Below are 17467 nucleotides of genomic sequence, written 5' to 3'. Positions count from 1 at the left end.
AAAAAAAAAAAAAAAAAAGGTTCCACATATTACATTACTTTATCTACCACTACTGTCTATAGCTGGCATTTGGAGCTGCTATATTTGAGGGGGTGGCATGTCTTGTATATGACAGCATGGACTGGAGGAGACAGTACAGCCATTATCTCAGCTGTATAAGGTTTATCCAGGTACCAGAGACCTGCAGATCCATCCAGCAGTCCCGACCGCAGAGCTCCACTGAGGTACACATCAGCCTTTACAGATAGTAGTGTTGTTAATATGATAAGGCATTTCCACAATTCATGGCCTTAAATTGATAAAGTCATGGCATTAAATGTTGCATGCATTGCAAAAAAATTAATACCTTCCTCAGTATTTTGTTACAAATATAATCAGCCTTAAATCAAGATACAATACATTCAAAAAGTAATGGAGATTGGTTGGAAGTTGCTTTTTAAACTTTGACATGTTACATACAACTCATTACTAGACCTTTACATTTTGAAAACATATTTTTCCCTTCAATTTATTCCTTAAATTTTCTTTACTTGGTCTTAAAAAAGTCTTAAATTTACAAACAAAAAAAACCTGCAGAAACCCTGAATGTAGCAAGTGCAGTTTTTTTCTCAAATGCAGTTCCTTTCAGAAGAGACTTCTTGTGGCAGGATGTACATGTTGTTGTTGTTGTTTTTTGGTGATGATATTTTTCATGGTTTATGTTTTAGGTTGTACAACCCCCAAGGAAGAAAGTAGCATCAGAGGAAGACCCTGGTATACAAGACATGATACACTATTCATGAGATTTGGTTTTACATATAAAATAAAAGCACAATATAAAATATACATAGAAATGTAAGATTTAAGTTGCACAGTCTCCCATGGACGTTCATGCAAAATGTAATCAACAACAATAACATGTATTAAAGTTGTGATTTAATTAATGTTGTGTCATTTAAAGTAAGAGCACAAAATCCTGTGCACACTCAAAATATTCTTAAATTGAACCTTTGGGTTTCCTCAGCAGAGCCAGAGTCTCCTGTTCTGAGCACAGAGGTGGATATGAGATTCTACTGTGACCTACTGGACAGGATTCCTACTGAAATCCCATCTGTGCCTTTTATACTGCATTGCATGCTAGAGCAGGTAAGGGCACTTTGTAGGATTCAATACAGCCTTCAATTTGAAAAGATAAAAGACTGCTGAACGTATCACTGTATGAGCATACAGACATAAATATAAAAATAAACAAAAATGTGCAACGTTTTTTGATTAACATTTGCACACAGGTTTTACAATCAAATGGGTACACATGCCCTACTGAACGAGGCACATCTGCTGCAAGATGTTGATTTCTTTGAAGATTTGGCTGCTAAATTTGACTTCCTGTGAGATTTTTAGGTGGTGGCTTCAGAACAGGAAGGATCTGATGATTCAGAAGAGCGCTGTGATAAAACAGATCAAGATCTAATCAGTTACATGCTCTCATCTGTGCTGAGTCTGCCACAGGATGAAGAAGACAATAAGGTAAAATGTGGATCACACCAATGCTACAACAGCAAAAAGTCACTGGGTTTCTAAATCAAAATCTAACTATAGTTTTTCTATTATCTCTGCTTGTGTAATGGCAGGATCTCATGAAGAATCTTGAGATGCACAACAGCCCAAAGAATACTGATCAGAAACACCCGCTCCTGCTCAATCACCATGATGAGAGAGCGAGAAGACTCCATCAGCTTCCTGTGAGCATGTGAACATACATTCACAAGGCTCATAATAAAAAGGATGTTAGATTCAAACACAAAAATGTTTGAAAGCACACACAAATGTTTTATTCTGTGCATTAGCCCTCTTGGATACACTGATAATGTTTTAACCCTAAAGTCTACTGTATCATATTTAGGTAAATTTCTAAGGCCTCTAAATTATCAACCAAAAGTGTTGTACACTTATGCATATGTTACAGGTCCTAGATGGTTTTGATGTCATCAAAATTGAAGCAGACATCATGAAGCAAAGCCATGTGTGGACCAACCTGATGTCCAGGCACGCTGAGAGCGCCATTGATAGACTGACCAGATCACAGGAGCTACTGCATTTCTGCACTGACAGTGAGGAGGAATGACAATGAATTACTGTTTTTATTTTAACTTACGGTCCAATTCTTCCTGAAGTAAATTCTTAACGTGTATCTTCAGAGTCAATGAGCTGGTCTGAGCTACAGAGGCTTCTCCAGCTGTTTGTGTTTGAGAGCATGCCGTTGACTACAGTGGATGAGAGCGGCTGTATTAAAGGATCTCAATCAGATCCTCCAAACCCCACACCATGGGACAACCCTGTTGAATTCACCAAACACCTGTACTGGAGCAACAGAAGGATACCAGGTGTGACGAGAGCACAAGAGCAGCCATTACAGTTCACTTTAAGTGATTCAAATACATTTAAATTCTAAACAAATATTTTTAAAGCAATGTTTAAGTCTTTTGTTGTACACGTAAGTTGTTTTATTTTTTAAGGATCAGCAAAAAGCAGTGCTGGGACTGATGAACAAACGGTATGACAAGAAAAAAGCTGAAATTTGAACATTTATAATTAAATTAAAGATTTATATTGACACTATCATGAGCAAGTGATTGGTTTTTAATATACTAATAAATTTAATCAAAGCAGGGTCATGAAGTAACTGTAACAGATCTCCAGAAGACATTGATTCGTCAGCTGGGACACTGGAACTTTGTAGAGAAACACAGTGCTTATGTTTTCCCGCAGGTACTCACCTTCAAATCTCATCTTGTATCCATATGTTTAATGTTTTTGCAATATAATTTAAAAAATCTATTAGAAATTGCAGTAAAAATGACAAATGAGGAATCCCTCTGCATTTTCAGGTCTTTCAGTCTGCGTGTGAGACTTATAGATGTGTGAACACATTTCACTGTTGCAGAGACAATGCAATATATGTCATCTGCCAAAATCCCATGAGCCCTCAGAGGAGTTGCAAAGAATTCTGGGATGCATCACTTCACACAGATGTGGGCTTCAGGTACTTCGTCTCATCATCAAAATTTTACATGGTCCAATCATCCAAAGCCAATTTATTTTTAAAAATTTGCTTGACGCATTTAATGATCATTTTTCTAATACCAAGATTTTTAATTACGAATTTACATTTTTTGTTTTCCTAATACGTTGACAATATTGGAACATTCTACTGAGTAAATGCTACACTGACATTTACAGTTAAAAATGTCAGTTACAAAATATGCAGAATTATATGATATAATATAATATAATATCAGTATAATGTAATATTCCTGTAGGAACTACTTGGAATATGTGGCAGACTCAATCAGTGAATGGACCAAGCAGGAAGAGGAAAAATGGCAGATGGAGCAGGAGAAGAAAGAGGCAGAAAGAATTCCCATTCAAACCCCTTCAGAGACTGACAGGAAGAGAGGCAACATATTCATAACTAATGTCAAATATATATGTCTCTGAGCAAGAGAAAACATATAGACAACATATGTATACATCAACTATATTAGATATTTAAAAATACATTACTATGGATTTAATGATGTGCATGTTTAAAACTGAGCTTATTTCTTTTAGACTCCCCAATCTCAGACACATTAGAACCGTATATAAGAGAGGACTCTCTCAAAGTGAGCTGTTAACCATAACATATAAATATTTATATTATACACATTTTCAGATTTCATGATCATTACACTGGCCTTTCTTCTCATGTATTTACTGTAGGCATGGAAGATCGAGCAGGAAAGATTAGAGGACGAACAATCCAAAAAGACTAAGAAAGAAAAAGGAGGAAAAGCAACACCGAAAGTAGGAGAGAGAATCGACTCCGTAAAGGAAAACAAGAAGACTCCGCTGTCCTCAAAAAAGAGTAGAGACAACATGTCCAAAACACCCAGCTCGGCTACACTACCTAGAGACAAGACCAGAGACATTCTAGAGACGCCTCAAGAACCAGCAAATGAGATGAGAACAAATGTCTGAAATATATATTTCCACATAAAATGCTTATTGGCTATAGTCTAGATTCGGTGGTGCTAAATTTGAAATGAAATGTCTAAATGGTTATATAATTCACACAGGTTTTCACAGGCTACAGTTTAAATGGAAAACTGGTACAGGTTGCTGGCAAAGTTCAGTCTCTCTATCCCTGTGATGGAGGACAAATTGATGTGGAGAGTTTTCACTTCACACAAGGTTTGAGAAATGTACATGTACATTTTACGCCTTATATAAATTGGTTAACCTTATATTGTGAACTTAACCTTTTAACCTTTAACGATTGGTTTACATCTCTAGGGCTGACACAAGTGAAAGTATGTGTAAACAAGGATGGCCATCACTTCTACACACACATTTCAGAGAGAAAAAAAGAGGACAAACTAAAGGATTTTGACATGTTCAGTAAACAAGGTATGTGCTGCAAAACTATTTCAATAGCTTGCATAAAATAAAAAGTCATCAAACACAAGAGAGATGGATCTACTGAGGTATTCACATATACACACGCTTGCATGTGCACTTTTTATGCCACATAATACAGCACAAAAAGCACACTTCTAATGAAATAATGACCTCATGGAGGAAGTATACAATATATGTGTGTGTTTCAGGTCCTATTTACAGATGGTACAGTCAGTACGAGTCCAGACTCTGGACCAGTGTGTGTGCTGGTTCCACACACACTCCTAAAGGAGGAAGATCCTATTAAAGAGATGATAGTGGACACCAAAGACAAGAAAGGTAGCGAATACCACATCAGTGCAAACAAATCGAAAACCATTACTGAAAACGTGTTAAGACACTGATTTATTTATTCACACTATATATATATATATATATATATACTGAAAAAAAATCTGGTGTAGTAATCTTTTGTAACATTATAAAAGTCTTTACTGTAATTTTTTTATCAGTTTAATGCATCCTTGCTGAAATATATTTCTTTAAAAAAATCATACTGACCTCACACTTTTGATAAGTATATGAATATTAATAAGTATATGAATGAGAGAGACTGTGTAATGTCCACTTTAAGTATATTCAACATTTTTTTCTCTCATAGGCAAGGCTGATTCTAAGGTAAATACAGAGGATGAGCAACAAAAGTCCACAGAAAATGAAAGAACAAAATACTATTTCGAGATTAACGGGGGCTCTTGGACCACCACAACCCCCTCTGGCTCCAGAGTCGCCTCTGTGGCTGGAAAGGAAGTTAAAGTGCAGCCGATACTGGCCTATCATGCTACAGACCCCTTCAGTGGGACAGTAAGTGTCTTGTGATTCATCTCATTTGTGTCAATAGTTGATTGTTGTAATACAGATGATACATGTATAGGCTGTGGTCACAAGAGAGGACAAAGTGCTGTCTGTGCTGAAGAAAGATGGAACGGTGATAGTGGATCACGCTGATGGGACGCGTATTACCACCTTCTACCAGCAGGGGGAGCTGCAACAACATCTGAGCTCAGGTGCAAGAGTGTTTTAATGCAGTAACATTATAAAAGGATTCTTACAGTGTTGACTGAAAGTGATTAAATCTGATTTCAGGAGAGAAACTGGTTCGGGTGGAAAAAGCTGAATTTGCAACGGTGATTATGGACTATGAGGGAAGAGCATGTGATGTTATTTTCGGGGATGGCACCTTCATCAGCGCAACTGCGCATGGATCATATAAAGTAAGAGGATGGATGGGAGAATATGTGAGATGTATGTGGCAACATCATGTGTAAATCCTCTCTCCTCTCTTCAACTTAATTGTAGATTTATCCTCATGGTGGAGGTGTTCTTCTTATTGATAAGGATGGTGGGGTGGTGTACACATCTAAACAGTCTCAAGAGCGATCAGAGAGGAACCCACTAGGCCAATATGTGATGAACCACAGAGCAGATGTCCTATGTCATGTGACAGACCCCGAGGGGAACCACTTTCAAGTACTTTCCATGAAATGTCTATTGTGAATATGTATTTTTCTACTTATGTATTTTTTTTAAAACACTTGAGAGGATGTAAACAACAATTCAGCAATTCTGTGTGGCTGTTGCAAAGTGACAAGCATTATTATTTATTCATATTTGAATTATCTTTATATTTTTACTTTTCATAATTTTAAATATAATTATATCATTTTTAATATTATTTTATTATTTTTGTAATATTATTTTATGATGTTATTTAAGTACTTGCGAGGGAAATATTTATAATTTTCATTTAGGCTTTTTAAGTTTAAATTGTTCATCGAATATTATATATAATTATATTTTATTTCAGCTTCATTTCAATTACTGGAAACAATTTTTAGTTTTAGTTAACAATAACAACACTGAAGTGACAACAGACTGTTCTATCCAAGTCATCCTGAATAAAAATCCAGAACATATTGTATGCAGGTTAATGCAGATGGGCAGGTTACTATCACGGCTAATGGATCAGAAACAAAAGAGCCAGAGACAGAAACAGAGCTTCACCAGAATGCTGGCTTTAAAACACACCCACCCAGGTAAGTCCCTTCAGAATACACACCCAAGGTCACTTAAAGTAGATTTTCTTAGAGATTATGGAAAGTTTACTGGAAAGTTAAAAGACTTGACACGAAACTAGCATAGCTATGTAGGATATCAGGAACAGGGTCATTATAAAAAATATTGACTGCAGAAATGAGTATTACAAAAAGACATGTAATCCATTTAGTTATTTTTATCTGCTATTGGTTTTATGCAGTTATTTGATGTAATGCTAGTGTTCCCACACACACACCTGTTGTCTAAATACAGTACTGTACAAATATATTTAAAGTAGTTAGATTTGTTTTGGAAAATAATTAATACTTTTAATAAGCAAGTATGAAAGAATTATTTTTTTAATAAAGAAATAAAAAATTTACTCTCAGAAGTGAGAGTAAAGACATTTATGATGTTACAAAAGATTTGTATTTCTAATAAATGCTATTCTTTTGAACTTTCTACTCATCAAAGAATGCTGAAAAAATAGATCACAGTATCTTTAAAAATATTAAGCAGCACAACTGTTTTCAACATTTCAACATAAGAAATGTTTCTTGAGCAGCAAATCAGCATATTAGAATGATCTCTGAATGACATTGAAGACTGGAGTAATGGCTGCATCCATCCATCAAAATTAATTAAAATAAAAAAAATTAATTAAAAGAAATAAATAATAATAATAAATAAATAATTAAAATGTTTGTTTAGAATGGCACATAACCTAGTATTTGAAAAAAATAAATACATTAAAATTAATTAGAATAAATAAAATAATTAAAATCTTTGTTTAAAATACCACATCACCTACTATTTAAAAAATAACAATGAAATAAATAAAACAAACAACTTAAAATTAATTAAAATAAATACATTAATTAATGAAATTATGAAAATAAATACATTTTTTAAATAAAATAAATAAATTAAAATGTTTATTTTTAGAACGGCCCATTACTATTTTAAAAAATGGAAAGTCTCTAAACAATATTACAGTTACTCACACACAGTGTTCACTGTATACTGCACATGTAATTGTTCATCCGCATATTAATTCTGCACATTGTGTATAGCATACAAACTGAATCCTGGAGGAAATTAATGAGTAGTATTGCAGCACGACTAGACGATGAGGGTGTTTAATTCTTTATTTACATGGTTTTAGAGCCCGCCTGCTGTGTGCATATTTATATTAGGGCTGCCACTAACGACAATTTTTATTTTGATTAATCTATCGACTAATTTATCGATTAATCGGTTGATCTAAACCAGGCCCGTATACGGCCCGCAGTGTCTTTTAGTACGGCCCTCTGGATCATATTAGACTCGGATGATCAATTTTAAAACATTTGAAAAGCAAGTCAGGTAAAAATTGCTTTCAGTTTATGATGTTAATTATAAGAGGTCTTTGGGGACGGAAAGACAAGAATTGCTATATGGATTAATATGACGATTAAACTTCAAAAGGCTATGATTTCACTGAATTAACTTGAGCGCTGCAGTCAGCTTTGTGTTCTGCGGTTACAGGGGAAACCACTATATGCGCAGTTTCGAAAGTGAAACCTGCTGGCAGAGAACGAGTTTGCTTTTTCAATAAGCCCATCTGCTATTTTTGCTACAAAAGCAAGAAATCATATGGTTTTATTGAACAAAACTGTTAAAATACTGTATTATAATGTAATAGAGCCACTGATCTATATATAAATATAATATAATATATCTCTATTATAGATCAGTGAATAGAGCTAATGTAGCTACAGTACGCATTACAACAAAGGCCTGCAGAGGGCGCCAACGGCCTGACGATTGTTTTTACACATTGCTGTGCGATCTAATACTTGTTTAATATTTACCAAGCATCATTTAATTCAAATGTCCACTTAATCTTTAATATTTGGCCATTTCTTTATGACAGAAATGCTATAGCCACTGTCATTAAATGAATATGTGGACATCACGTGTAAACTCAAGAGTGAGGGTTTGAGCTTTTATTTTGAAACCGCGAGATAATGATGTATTCTCCTGTGTGTGGGTTAGGGTTAGGGTTAGCCCTAAATTACATGTTAAAATAGAAAACAGTTGTTTTCCATTGTAATTATATTTCATAATATTGTTTTACTGTATTTTTAATCAAATACAGTTTGATCAGCCTTGATGAGTGTAAGAGACTTCTTGAAAAACATTAAATCCAAACTTTTAAACAGTAGTGTATTTGCTTGAAAAAAATTGCATTGCATTTTGTTTGCTTTCCAAGTGACGTTTAAAATGTAATAATTGTTGTGTCTTTGAGGTTATTTGTGGTGCATGAGGACTGTTCAGCCTCAGAGCTGCTGAGAGCTCAAGATGTGGAAGATCTCCTACAGAAGGCTTACTGTGACTCTTCTATCGCCATCCTCACTGACCCACTAGCAGACTCACAACGTCAGGACACTTTCCATTCATCCTGTGCATTCTGTTACTGACCTCTGTCTTTATTTTCAACATCAATCCTTTTGAAATGATGTTTAATGCAAGTTTGCATAAATGCAGCAAGTAAAATACTTCTCCTGATTGATTTCTCTTCAGAATCATTTGGCATAACTCTGCTAAGGCCCTGCCCAGACATCAACTCTCATTGGCTCTCATCCAAGCAAGAGGATGACATCATTCCCACACACCTCAAATCCAGGAAATGGGAGTCATTCCCTGCATCTGAGGTAATTCATAATCTATAGGTGATCTATTGTAGGTGTAAACTTCCTTTTTGTATTAACTTTGGACCTGCTGTGGCACAAAGAACTAATTTGCTTTATATTCTCAAAACAAATCCACATTAAATATCCAATCATTTTTTTGCTCCCAAACATGTTTGGAAATGTCTCTGTGTTTTAAGCATGCAGTTTAGTATGGATTACCTATAATGCCTCGATGGTTTGTTTCCATGTCTGGTGCTTAGAAGAAGACTCCAGGCCCGCCTTTTGGGACTACCCTTGGTTGTAGTCTTGAGTTGAAGGAAAAACCGCCAAAGTCTAGTTCCATCCACATCCATCCGGTTTTGGAGTGCCCTGATGTGCTGCTGGTGCGTCAGATGACCCAGCATCCACCTGTTACTGAAGCACTGCGCAGGAACCTGCAAGACAAAGTCAAGGTGCCCTAATTCCTATAACACATACTAATTTAAAATAAGTTTTTTTTAGGTTAACTTTTTATAACTTTTCTGTGATAGTATAGTGTGACAATAAAACCACAATACTGCCAGACCCATTACTGTTCTCTTTTCACTTCCCTTCAACATCCATTGTTTTGCAACTGACCAGCTACTGAATGTGATTTTGAAAATTGTGTTTTTACCTAGTGGTTTGAATATACACATTTATATCTATGCATATTTATATATTATTATATTCCCATATGGTATTTTTTTCTTGCCAGGATATATTTTAAATATATGTGAAATATATATTATAAACAGCATGGCTTAATATATTTTTCAAATGAAAAATATAATTGGTTTAAACCTTCAAATGCCAAAATATATTACAAAATATATTTCAAGGGGCAAAAAATGTCCAATCTTAAAATACATTTTGTGTACATGCAAAATATATTTTTATATATTTTGGACAATATACATATATTTAGATTGACAATATATAAAATGGCCCAAAATATATGAGAAAATATAAGTAACTAAAAAGTATGTAAATATATTTTAATATATATATTAGCAATATAATTTTGGACATTTTTGCATATTTTAAAATATACTAGAAATATACCTGAAATTATATTTTTGCTCCATGGGTTTTATCAAACAGGCGTATTTGGAGCAGCTGCTGCAGAGAGAGAATCAGTGGGAGAAGATGGAGCTGAAGGACCCGCGTACAGCAGAGGAGAAAGTTCATCAGAACGATCTACTGCAGCTTGTACTGGTCAGACAGGATCCAAGATCATTATTAATTAATGATTCAACATTCAGATGTCTATAGGTCATATTTATATATTGTATATGCTGGCTTGGCTTTAAATACATTTAAAACTTAACCTTTGTTTTAGTCCCTGCCTGATGCTGTAGACCCTCCAGTTGCAATGGAGATAAGGCCTCTGTCAGGTGAGAACATTTAAATAAGAAATATTAATAAATGATTTCTAAATATTTAATTGTAATAAAATCATATTGAATAATTATTTAATTTAAAATTCATTTTAACTCTTAATTTATAGTTATTTAATCCTCTGATGTACAGATTACTAAATTACAAAAAGAAAAAAAAGTGTTTATTTTTATTTCAAAACTAATAATCATCAAATATCATCATCCTCAGTGTTGTTTAAATTATGAATTATGAGAAGCGTGTTCACTGCAATATTAGATACGCTCTCAGGTACAAAAGCTGTCACTGGAGTGGTACCCTTTCAAAAGGTACTAATACAGTATGTACCTTTAAGGTACTAATATGTATAATTTAGGGGTAAATTAAGGTACAAAGACCCAGTGACAGCTTTGTACCTTTTTTTTCTGAGAGTGTAGTAAATAGCAATACAAAAAAAAGTGAATAAGAATTTGTGATGGCATTTAACTACTAGATTATTTTTAGCTCTGTTAAACTCTGCCATTCATAGTGAAGCTCTCACTGTTTGCCTGTTTTTGTTCCTGTCGCAGCTGATGTGGCGTCTCTCTATACTCAAGCAGTGCGAGCAGCTCAACATCCCCACGAGCTACAGGAAAAGAGAGAAGAGAAAGTTACCAAGTGGTAATCTCCTGTCTTATCTACAATATGTAAAATATACACCAAAATAAGTTATTAATAACATGCTTATTGTGGGTAAATTTGCTCAGCCAATGGATTGGTATTTGTAGATAAAAAAAACAGACCACAGATTATGTTACAGAAGGTGTGAAAGAGCATAGTGACGCAAAGACCCAGTGACAGCTTTGTACCTTTTTTTTCTGAGAGTGTAGTAAATAGCAATACAAAAAAAAGTGAATAAGAATTTGTGATGGCATTTAACTACTAGATTATTTTTAGCTCTGTTAAACTCTGCCATTCATAGTGAAGCTCTCACTGTTTGCCTGTTTTTGTTCCTGTCGCAGCTGATGTGGCGTCTCTCTATACTCAAGCAGTGCGAGCAGCTCAACATCCCCACGAGCTACAGGAAAAGAGAGAAGAGAAAGTTACCAAGTGGTAATCTCCTGTCTTATCTACAATATGTAAAATATACACCAAAATAAGTTATTAATAACATGCTTATTGTGGGTAAATTTGCTCAGCCAATGGATTGGTATTTGTAGATAAAAAAACAGACCACACATTATGTTACAGAAGGTGTGAAAGAGCATAGTGACTAATTGCTCTTACATGGTTTGCTTTCAACTTCTGCTTTTGCAGTGTCAATAAAAAGAAGCAAAAGTCACTGTGGGAAAACAGGATTAACCAGCACAGGTAAACAGTTATTCTGTTCGAATGGTTTAGTTTTCAGAAAGAAAGAGGGCGATGCATAGATGTTTTGTTTGCCCAACCTTCAGGCAAGAACTCCAGGAGCAGAGAAGACACAGAAACGCACTCAGACACCATATCGTTACTCCATACTTTCACCCTGAGCTGAAGGAAATGTCACTCTTTACAGATGAGGCTAGTACAACCATCTGAATATTTCTTAAGAGCTTAATAGCAACCAGTTTGTCTGCATTGTTTATTTAGATCAAAGATTCCTAAACATTTTTATCAGTCAAACCCTAAAATATCTGCTTTAATATTTACCTTAATATTTAAAAAATGTAACGCATTTGCATTTTCATGATACTTTTATGTTGGTAAATGGTCACATGACATGCAGGTAAACAAATAAAATATTTAGAAGTGTTTATTTAGGTTATTTTTATTTGTTAATTATTTATTTATTTGAATCTTACATTTTAATGATTTAATTATTAGCTGTTCATTAACTCACAAAACCCCTCTATATCAGAAACCCTGATATAGAGCATTTCTGTCAGGACACTATCGTCAAAGATGATTGACAATTAGCATACAGTTTGGATTGGCGGTATGGTTCTGTTCTGGGCAAGAACTCCCTGCGCATCCATGCAGCCTAGCATGGATGAGAGCAGGGAGAGCAGCTATAACCCCCATCCAGGGTAAACATAACAGAACCAACATAAATGTATTGCAGATATCGTTAAAGTTCAATACTTTTATGTACACATTTTAGAATTAGTCTGATTCAAAGGAGAATCCGAAGGCTGAATCCTGACTGACAGAGGAGGAGCTGGGGATGGAGGAGGGTCATTAGCTATTGAGCAATGCGAAAACTGCTGATAATACTGAGGGACCTTATATATGAGTGCTTAGATAGGTGTCGTATTCCTATAGGTAGATGGGGATCAGCTGAGAGTCAGCTGATGCGAGCTTGACTAACGTGACATGCCAGAACTAATGCTATGCTTGATGTATATAAATGGCCACATTGACATCTATAACATTAATGTATCAGGGGGACCTGTTATATCACTATTCTTGTCTTCTGTTAGGATCTAGACTTGAGCTCACTCTCCCTGGATCTTCCACCCTTCCCCAGAGCGCAGCGCTTCTCCACAGACTCTTCATCAGGCAGAAGTAGTTCCTGTGAGGTTTAAAGAATAACAATAATATTTAAGTATTATTTTTAATGGAAAGTCTTCAGAAATAAACTTTGGGTACTTTATCTGATTCTACAAATACAGATGCATTAAAAAACTTGTGAAAGCTTTGCCAAGGCATCTGTTATTCAGCATTTTCTGGAAATGTCTCACTCCAAAAATAGTGCAAAAATTGTGTAAGCCATCAAAATGCCATATCAAAAGTTGCAAAAAATAAGGAGATATTTTTAAATCTCACACCAATCCACTCAATAAAAAATATAGACAAATATTTCCCCTCAAAAATATGCAACTGCAATTGCTTAATGTCAAAGGCAACATGATAAAGTATTACTAAAATTAGTTCACCGATAGCTGTTCTCAGGCATTCACAGTATTTATTGCAATAATGGAAGCAGGTCTGCCAAGATTAGAATAATCTTAGATGAAAATTAATAATGAAAGTGAAAACTTTCACTTTGAAATATTCTTGAAAAAAAAAATCATTAAATGGGTGTGAACGGAAATGCTTATTAAGCTACATGTGGTAACGAATGATTCAGCAGATGTTACAAAAAAAAACTGCACTTGCTGTTCTTTGTTGACCAGTTTGTGTGCTCACAAAGATGTGCTGAATTTAAAAATGCACTTGTTTAAATCACCTTTCAGTGATGGTAATATAATTTTTTTTATCATCTCAGTGAGCAAACTTTGTGAGGTACAGCTTCGTTTATTTCCGCAGAATCACCTGTAAGGGAAAGGCCTGATAGGCACCAGAGTTTGAAATAAGGAAATCCCCTCACTGCTGTTTGACAGTTCACTTCGGTTCTTCTGTGTTATGAACACTTCCTCTAAAATGAAAGCAGAAGCGGCAAAGTGATTCAAGACTTGTACACCAAAGCAAACACACACACACACACACACACACACACACAAGACAGAAGCTGTATAGTGACTTAGAAAGGACAAAGACAGTGAAAAGAATCACATGGTAGTGAGAGCTTGCCTAGTTCAAGGTGGGTGAGGAGAAAGTAAATAGACGAAACTGGTTCAGCAGGTAAACCGGCATGAAACTACTTTTGTGGACTGCTAGCACGCTCAAGTGATGTGGTAAATATTTAATCAAACCGAAGATTTCCAACCTTCTCAAGCTACAAATCGGAGACACGAGAGAAAGTTTGCACTGTGGTAAGTCACCTTGAACATGTTGTGTTTTCTATACTACAAACCACGAGTGTGATGTCCTTTCATGTCTATAATGCTTGCTTTCATTCTGTAGAAACACCTGTTAGCTGTTGGTACATCGCCTGAAAGTTACTGTAAATTAACAAGTTGTGTTTATAACTGATAAACAGGAAACATTATGCAATGTTTATAAGAACAGGTACACAGCAAAACTTTTGAAATGCCAACAAACGTAGAAGCAGGAATTGTGTTCACATTTACCTGTTCACATTTATAGAAAAATAAACATTTATAGACAATGTTATATATATATATATATATATATATATATACACACACACATACGCACAAAAATTTTACATGCAAAATTAAATATTTGCCTATTTTACGAGTTGCTGCATTTATGGAGAAACAGTCCGTTGAAAGACTCGAGTTTCCAGAGTTTCACGAAGACCTGGTAAAATCAAACTAGCCAAAATAACTGATGCAACGCATGATAAAAAACAAAATACATATGATAAAAAAATGAATAAATAATATAATTCCTTTATTTTATTTTATTTTTCAAATTAAAAACGAAGTTTTGCATTTAGGTGACTCTCACTATGTGGCATTTCTTGTGGTGAGAACAGCGCAAATATAATAACTTCCTCATAAGATAAAACGTATTAGTGTTGATGCTAGAAGCTCACTCACTGTACACTGTAGTGGACTTGATAAAATAATTCGTATAACATTGCAGGATCTCAGAAGACATTTTCCATCAATATCACTACTAGCTCCTTCATATATAAAAGCTTATTACCTGACAATACTCAAAATAATGGAAAATAAGAACATAAAGTAGCTTGAGTCATATGCTATATTGTGCTATATTGCCCTCTAGAGGTCGGGGCAAGCTGGTCCTGTGTTTCTTTTGTGTTTAGGGAAGTAGTCTAAAAAATAACTAATTTCAGTTCTCTTTCTAAGACCTTTTATTGACTCCTGCCAAAATGACACTGGGGTGAAATGCAAGAATGATGTCCTGTTACAAGCAGGATCTTTACACACAAGTGCATAAAACACGACACATCTGACCTGCTTTAGTCCGTGCCGTGTTGAACAACAGCCCTCCTGTACATAAAGGAGAAACTGTCATTAAATAATGACCCGTTTTAAGTTTAGGGCGTGTACCGCGCACGTGTTGATGCTTGTCTGCTGGCTGACGTTAACCGCTGCACTGCACACACAGTCAATCCAGAGCAAATCTCAAATTCCAGTTTAGTTTGTCTCGCTTCTGTGATTGAGTACAAATCTGTATGCATTTACCTGTGCTTTAAAAGCTCAATGTCAGTCAGCAATAATTTAGTCGGACCTAAATCGTACCAGTACTGTTTTATGAAGTCTGTTTTATAAACATAACTAGATATTACGCTCGTAACTCAATTTCGTTGTGCGCATGCTCCCTGAAGGAACCTGAGGTAACGCGTGACGTGGATTTAATTCTTCAAATATTCGATCAAACATTTATACATAGACAAAACTGATTTTTTTTTTTTTTTTTTTACAGACCAGACCTCTTGGAACTTTAATTGAATATTTTTTTTTTTGTGACCTGGGAAAAAAATGAAGCGGGACGAACATTATATTTTTGCATTCTCTCGCAAACCTTTCGCCCGAGAAACGTTCGCTCGCAAAACTTGTCATATGAGGTGGGAAACTACTATATTTCATTCAGTGCTTTTACGAGTGGATAAATTTATTTCTTCTATGAAACTAATTTCGCAGAATCAGACTGCCATAAAATAAAATAAAAATGATTGTGAATGAAAATACAACTATCTAAAACATCACCAAAAAATCAAACCAAATGACTGGTGCCCTCTTTACACAAAAAATAGGCTAAGTCATATAATTACCTTGAAAATTTTGGCTGAACAATCCCTTTAACTGCTAAAAAGTCAAACTAATTCTAAAAAGCATTGCCACCAGGTTAAAGTGCTTCTAAATTAACATGTTATTCCAGTAAATGTCTTTTTAGGGTCAGAGTGAGTTGTTGTTGCATGAGACATGCAGGAACATCTGTTTTCTAAGCCTTCTTTAAAAGAGAATTGCACTCCTCCGAGGTATTCTTGAGTCAACATTACCTTTCACAAGACTGATCCTAGGTCAGATCTTGTCATCAAAGTTTCAGTCATTGATGCAGTGCAATCTGATTTGTATTATGATAAGAGACAAACAACTGGACAAAAAGGAATAAAAGTAGTTTGTGAACAATGTTGAGGAGCTGTTTATAAAACATCTGTGCAGTGCAAAAAGATGTCAGCTACTGTCCCACCACATTCATCACATGATGAATAGCCTTTAATTTTGAATAATGAGAGAGAGAGAGGGAATGAGTGGGTGAATGAATGGAAGAGTTAATGATTGATTGATGTGTGGAGGAGGAGTCAAGGAGGGGAGGATATTCTCCTTTTCCCAGCAGCCGGCACAGCCTCTTCAGTTCTGAGCAATAAAGGACACCAGGAAAAAACAGGATTCTCGGACACCTTTATTTGTCGAATATTGTTATTTTAAAGATTCGACAGAGTTCTATTATATAGGAATGGTGGAAAACGCTATCCAATTTCCGATCTACACTTAAATTAAGGCTCCGAACAGCATTTATGTCACTATCTGGATCTGAAATAACATAAATGAGCTCTTTAAGGCCCAAATACAATAGGTTGGAAGTTGGAACAACCGCTACATACTAGGGGTGCTCCGATTGATCGGCTACCGATCATTATCGGCCGATAATCAGGTTGGGATGATTGATCGGCGGTCTCTAAAAAGGCCGATCTCGAAAAAAAGATCTCAAGCTGATGACGCTGCAGTGAGAGGTTTGGCACGACATGCAGGCACCGTCTCAGTCTCTGTCAAGCGCGGGTGAAATAATTATAATGCTGAAAGAGAGGTACTTTCTTCATTAAATAACTTATAAAGTAATTTGAAAACCTTGTGTGAGACCTAATTTCACAAACAGCGTGAGTGAATCACCGTGTGCGCTCTTTCTCAAAATACGCAAATGGATTCAAATCACCACATCGCGTCTGTCTATAAGCAAGCTGCACGCTGCACAGTTGACACAGGAATTGTCACTTGCACAAAGCTAAAAAAAAAAGGCAGTGTCACATCGTCACTAAAGTT

General features: G+C 35.3%; 1 protein-coding gene across 1 annotated transcript in view; it reads left to right on the top strand.

Annotated features, from left to right (window-relative positions):
* LOC107725293 (sperm-associated antigen 17) overlaps nucleotides 1-12146 on the top strand; it is a 14892-nt gene extending 2746 nt beyond the window's left edge. The window contains exons 8-37 of the mRNA XM_016534507.1: nucleotides 63-224; nucleotides 708-763; nucleotides 1005-1125; nucleotides 1381-1506; nucleotides 1611-1721; nucleotides 1946-2090; nucleotides 2178-2363; nucleotides 2496-2533; nucleotides 2650-2748; nucleotides 2868-3022; nucleotides 3300-3436; nucleotides 3592-3644; nucleotides 3742-3993; nucleotides 4098-4212; nucleotides 4315-4428; nucleotides 4474-4505; nucleotides 4629-4758; nucleotides 5081-5283; nucleotides 5354-5486; nucleotides 5569-5693; nucleotides 5779-5949; nucleotides 6406-6515; nucleotides 8807-8937; nucleotides 9082-9212; nucleotides 9452-9643; nucleotides 10314-10427; nucleotides 10552-10606; nucleotides 11159-11249; nucleotides 11886-11939; nucleotides 12023-12146. Of these exons, the coding sequence (XP_016389993.1) occupies nucleotides 63-224; nucleotides 708-763; nucleotides 1005-1125; nucleotides 1381-1506; nucleotides 1611-1721; nucleotides 1946-2090; nucleotides 2178-2363; nucleotides 2496-2533; nucleotides 2650-2748; nucleotides 2868-3022; nucleotides 3300-3436; nucleotides 3592-3644; nucleotides 3742-3993; nucleotides 4098-4212; nucleotides 4315-4428; nucleotides 4474-4505; nucleotides 4629-4758; nucleotides 5081-5283; nucleotides 5354-5486; nucleotides 5569-5693; nucleotides 5779-5949; nucleotides 6406-6515; nucleotides 8807-8937; nucleotides 9082-9212; nucleotides 9452-9643; nucleotides 10314-10427; nucleotides 10552-10606; nucleotides 11159-11249; nucleotides 11886-11939; nucleotides 12023-12146 (3666 nt within the window). The remainder of the gene's footprint in view (nucleotides 1-62; nucleotides 225-707; nucleotides 764-1004; nucleotides 1126-1380; nucleotides 1507-1610; nucleotides 1722-1945; nucleotides 2091-2177; nucleotides 2364-2495; nucleotides 2534-2649; nucleotides 2749-2867; nucleotides 3023-3299; nucleotides 3437-3591; nucleotides 3645-3741; nucleotides 3994-4097; nucleotides 4213-4314; nucleotides 4429-4473; nucleotides 4506-4628; nucleotides 4759-5080; nucleotides 5284-5353; nucleotides 5487-5568; nucleotides 5694-5778; nucleotides 5950-6405; nucleotides 6516-8806; nucleotides 8938-9081; nucleotides 9213-9451; nucleotides 9644-10313; nucleotides 10428-10551; nucleotides 10607-11158; nucleotides 11250-11885; nucleotides 11940-12022) is intronic.
* The last annotated feature ends 5321 nt before the right edge of the window (nucleotides 12147-17467 follow it).

This window comes from Sinocyclocheilus rhinocerous, unplaced genomic scaffold (assembly GCF_001515625.1).
Source record: "Sinocyclocheilus rhinocerous isolate Xijiao unplaced genomic scaffold, SAMN03320098_v1.1 scaffold785, whole genome shotgun sequence".
NCBI lineage: Eukaryota > Metazoa > Chordata > Actinopteri > Cypriniformes > Cyprinidae > Sinocyclocheilus > Sinocyclocheilus rhinocerous.
Note: the sequence above shows the minus strand (reverse complement) of the source record. Positions and strands in the feature narration are given on the sequence as shown.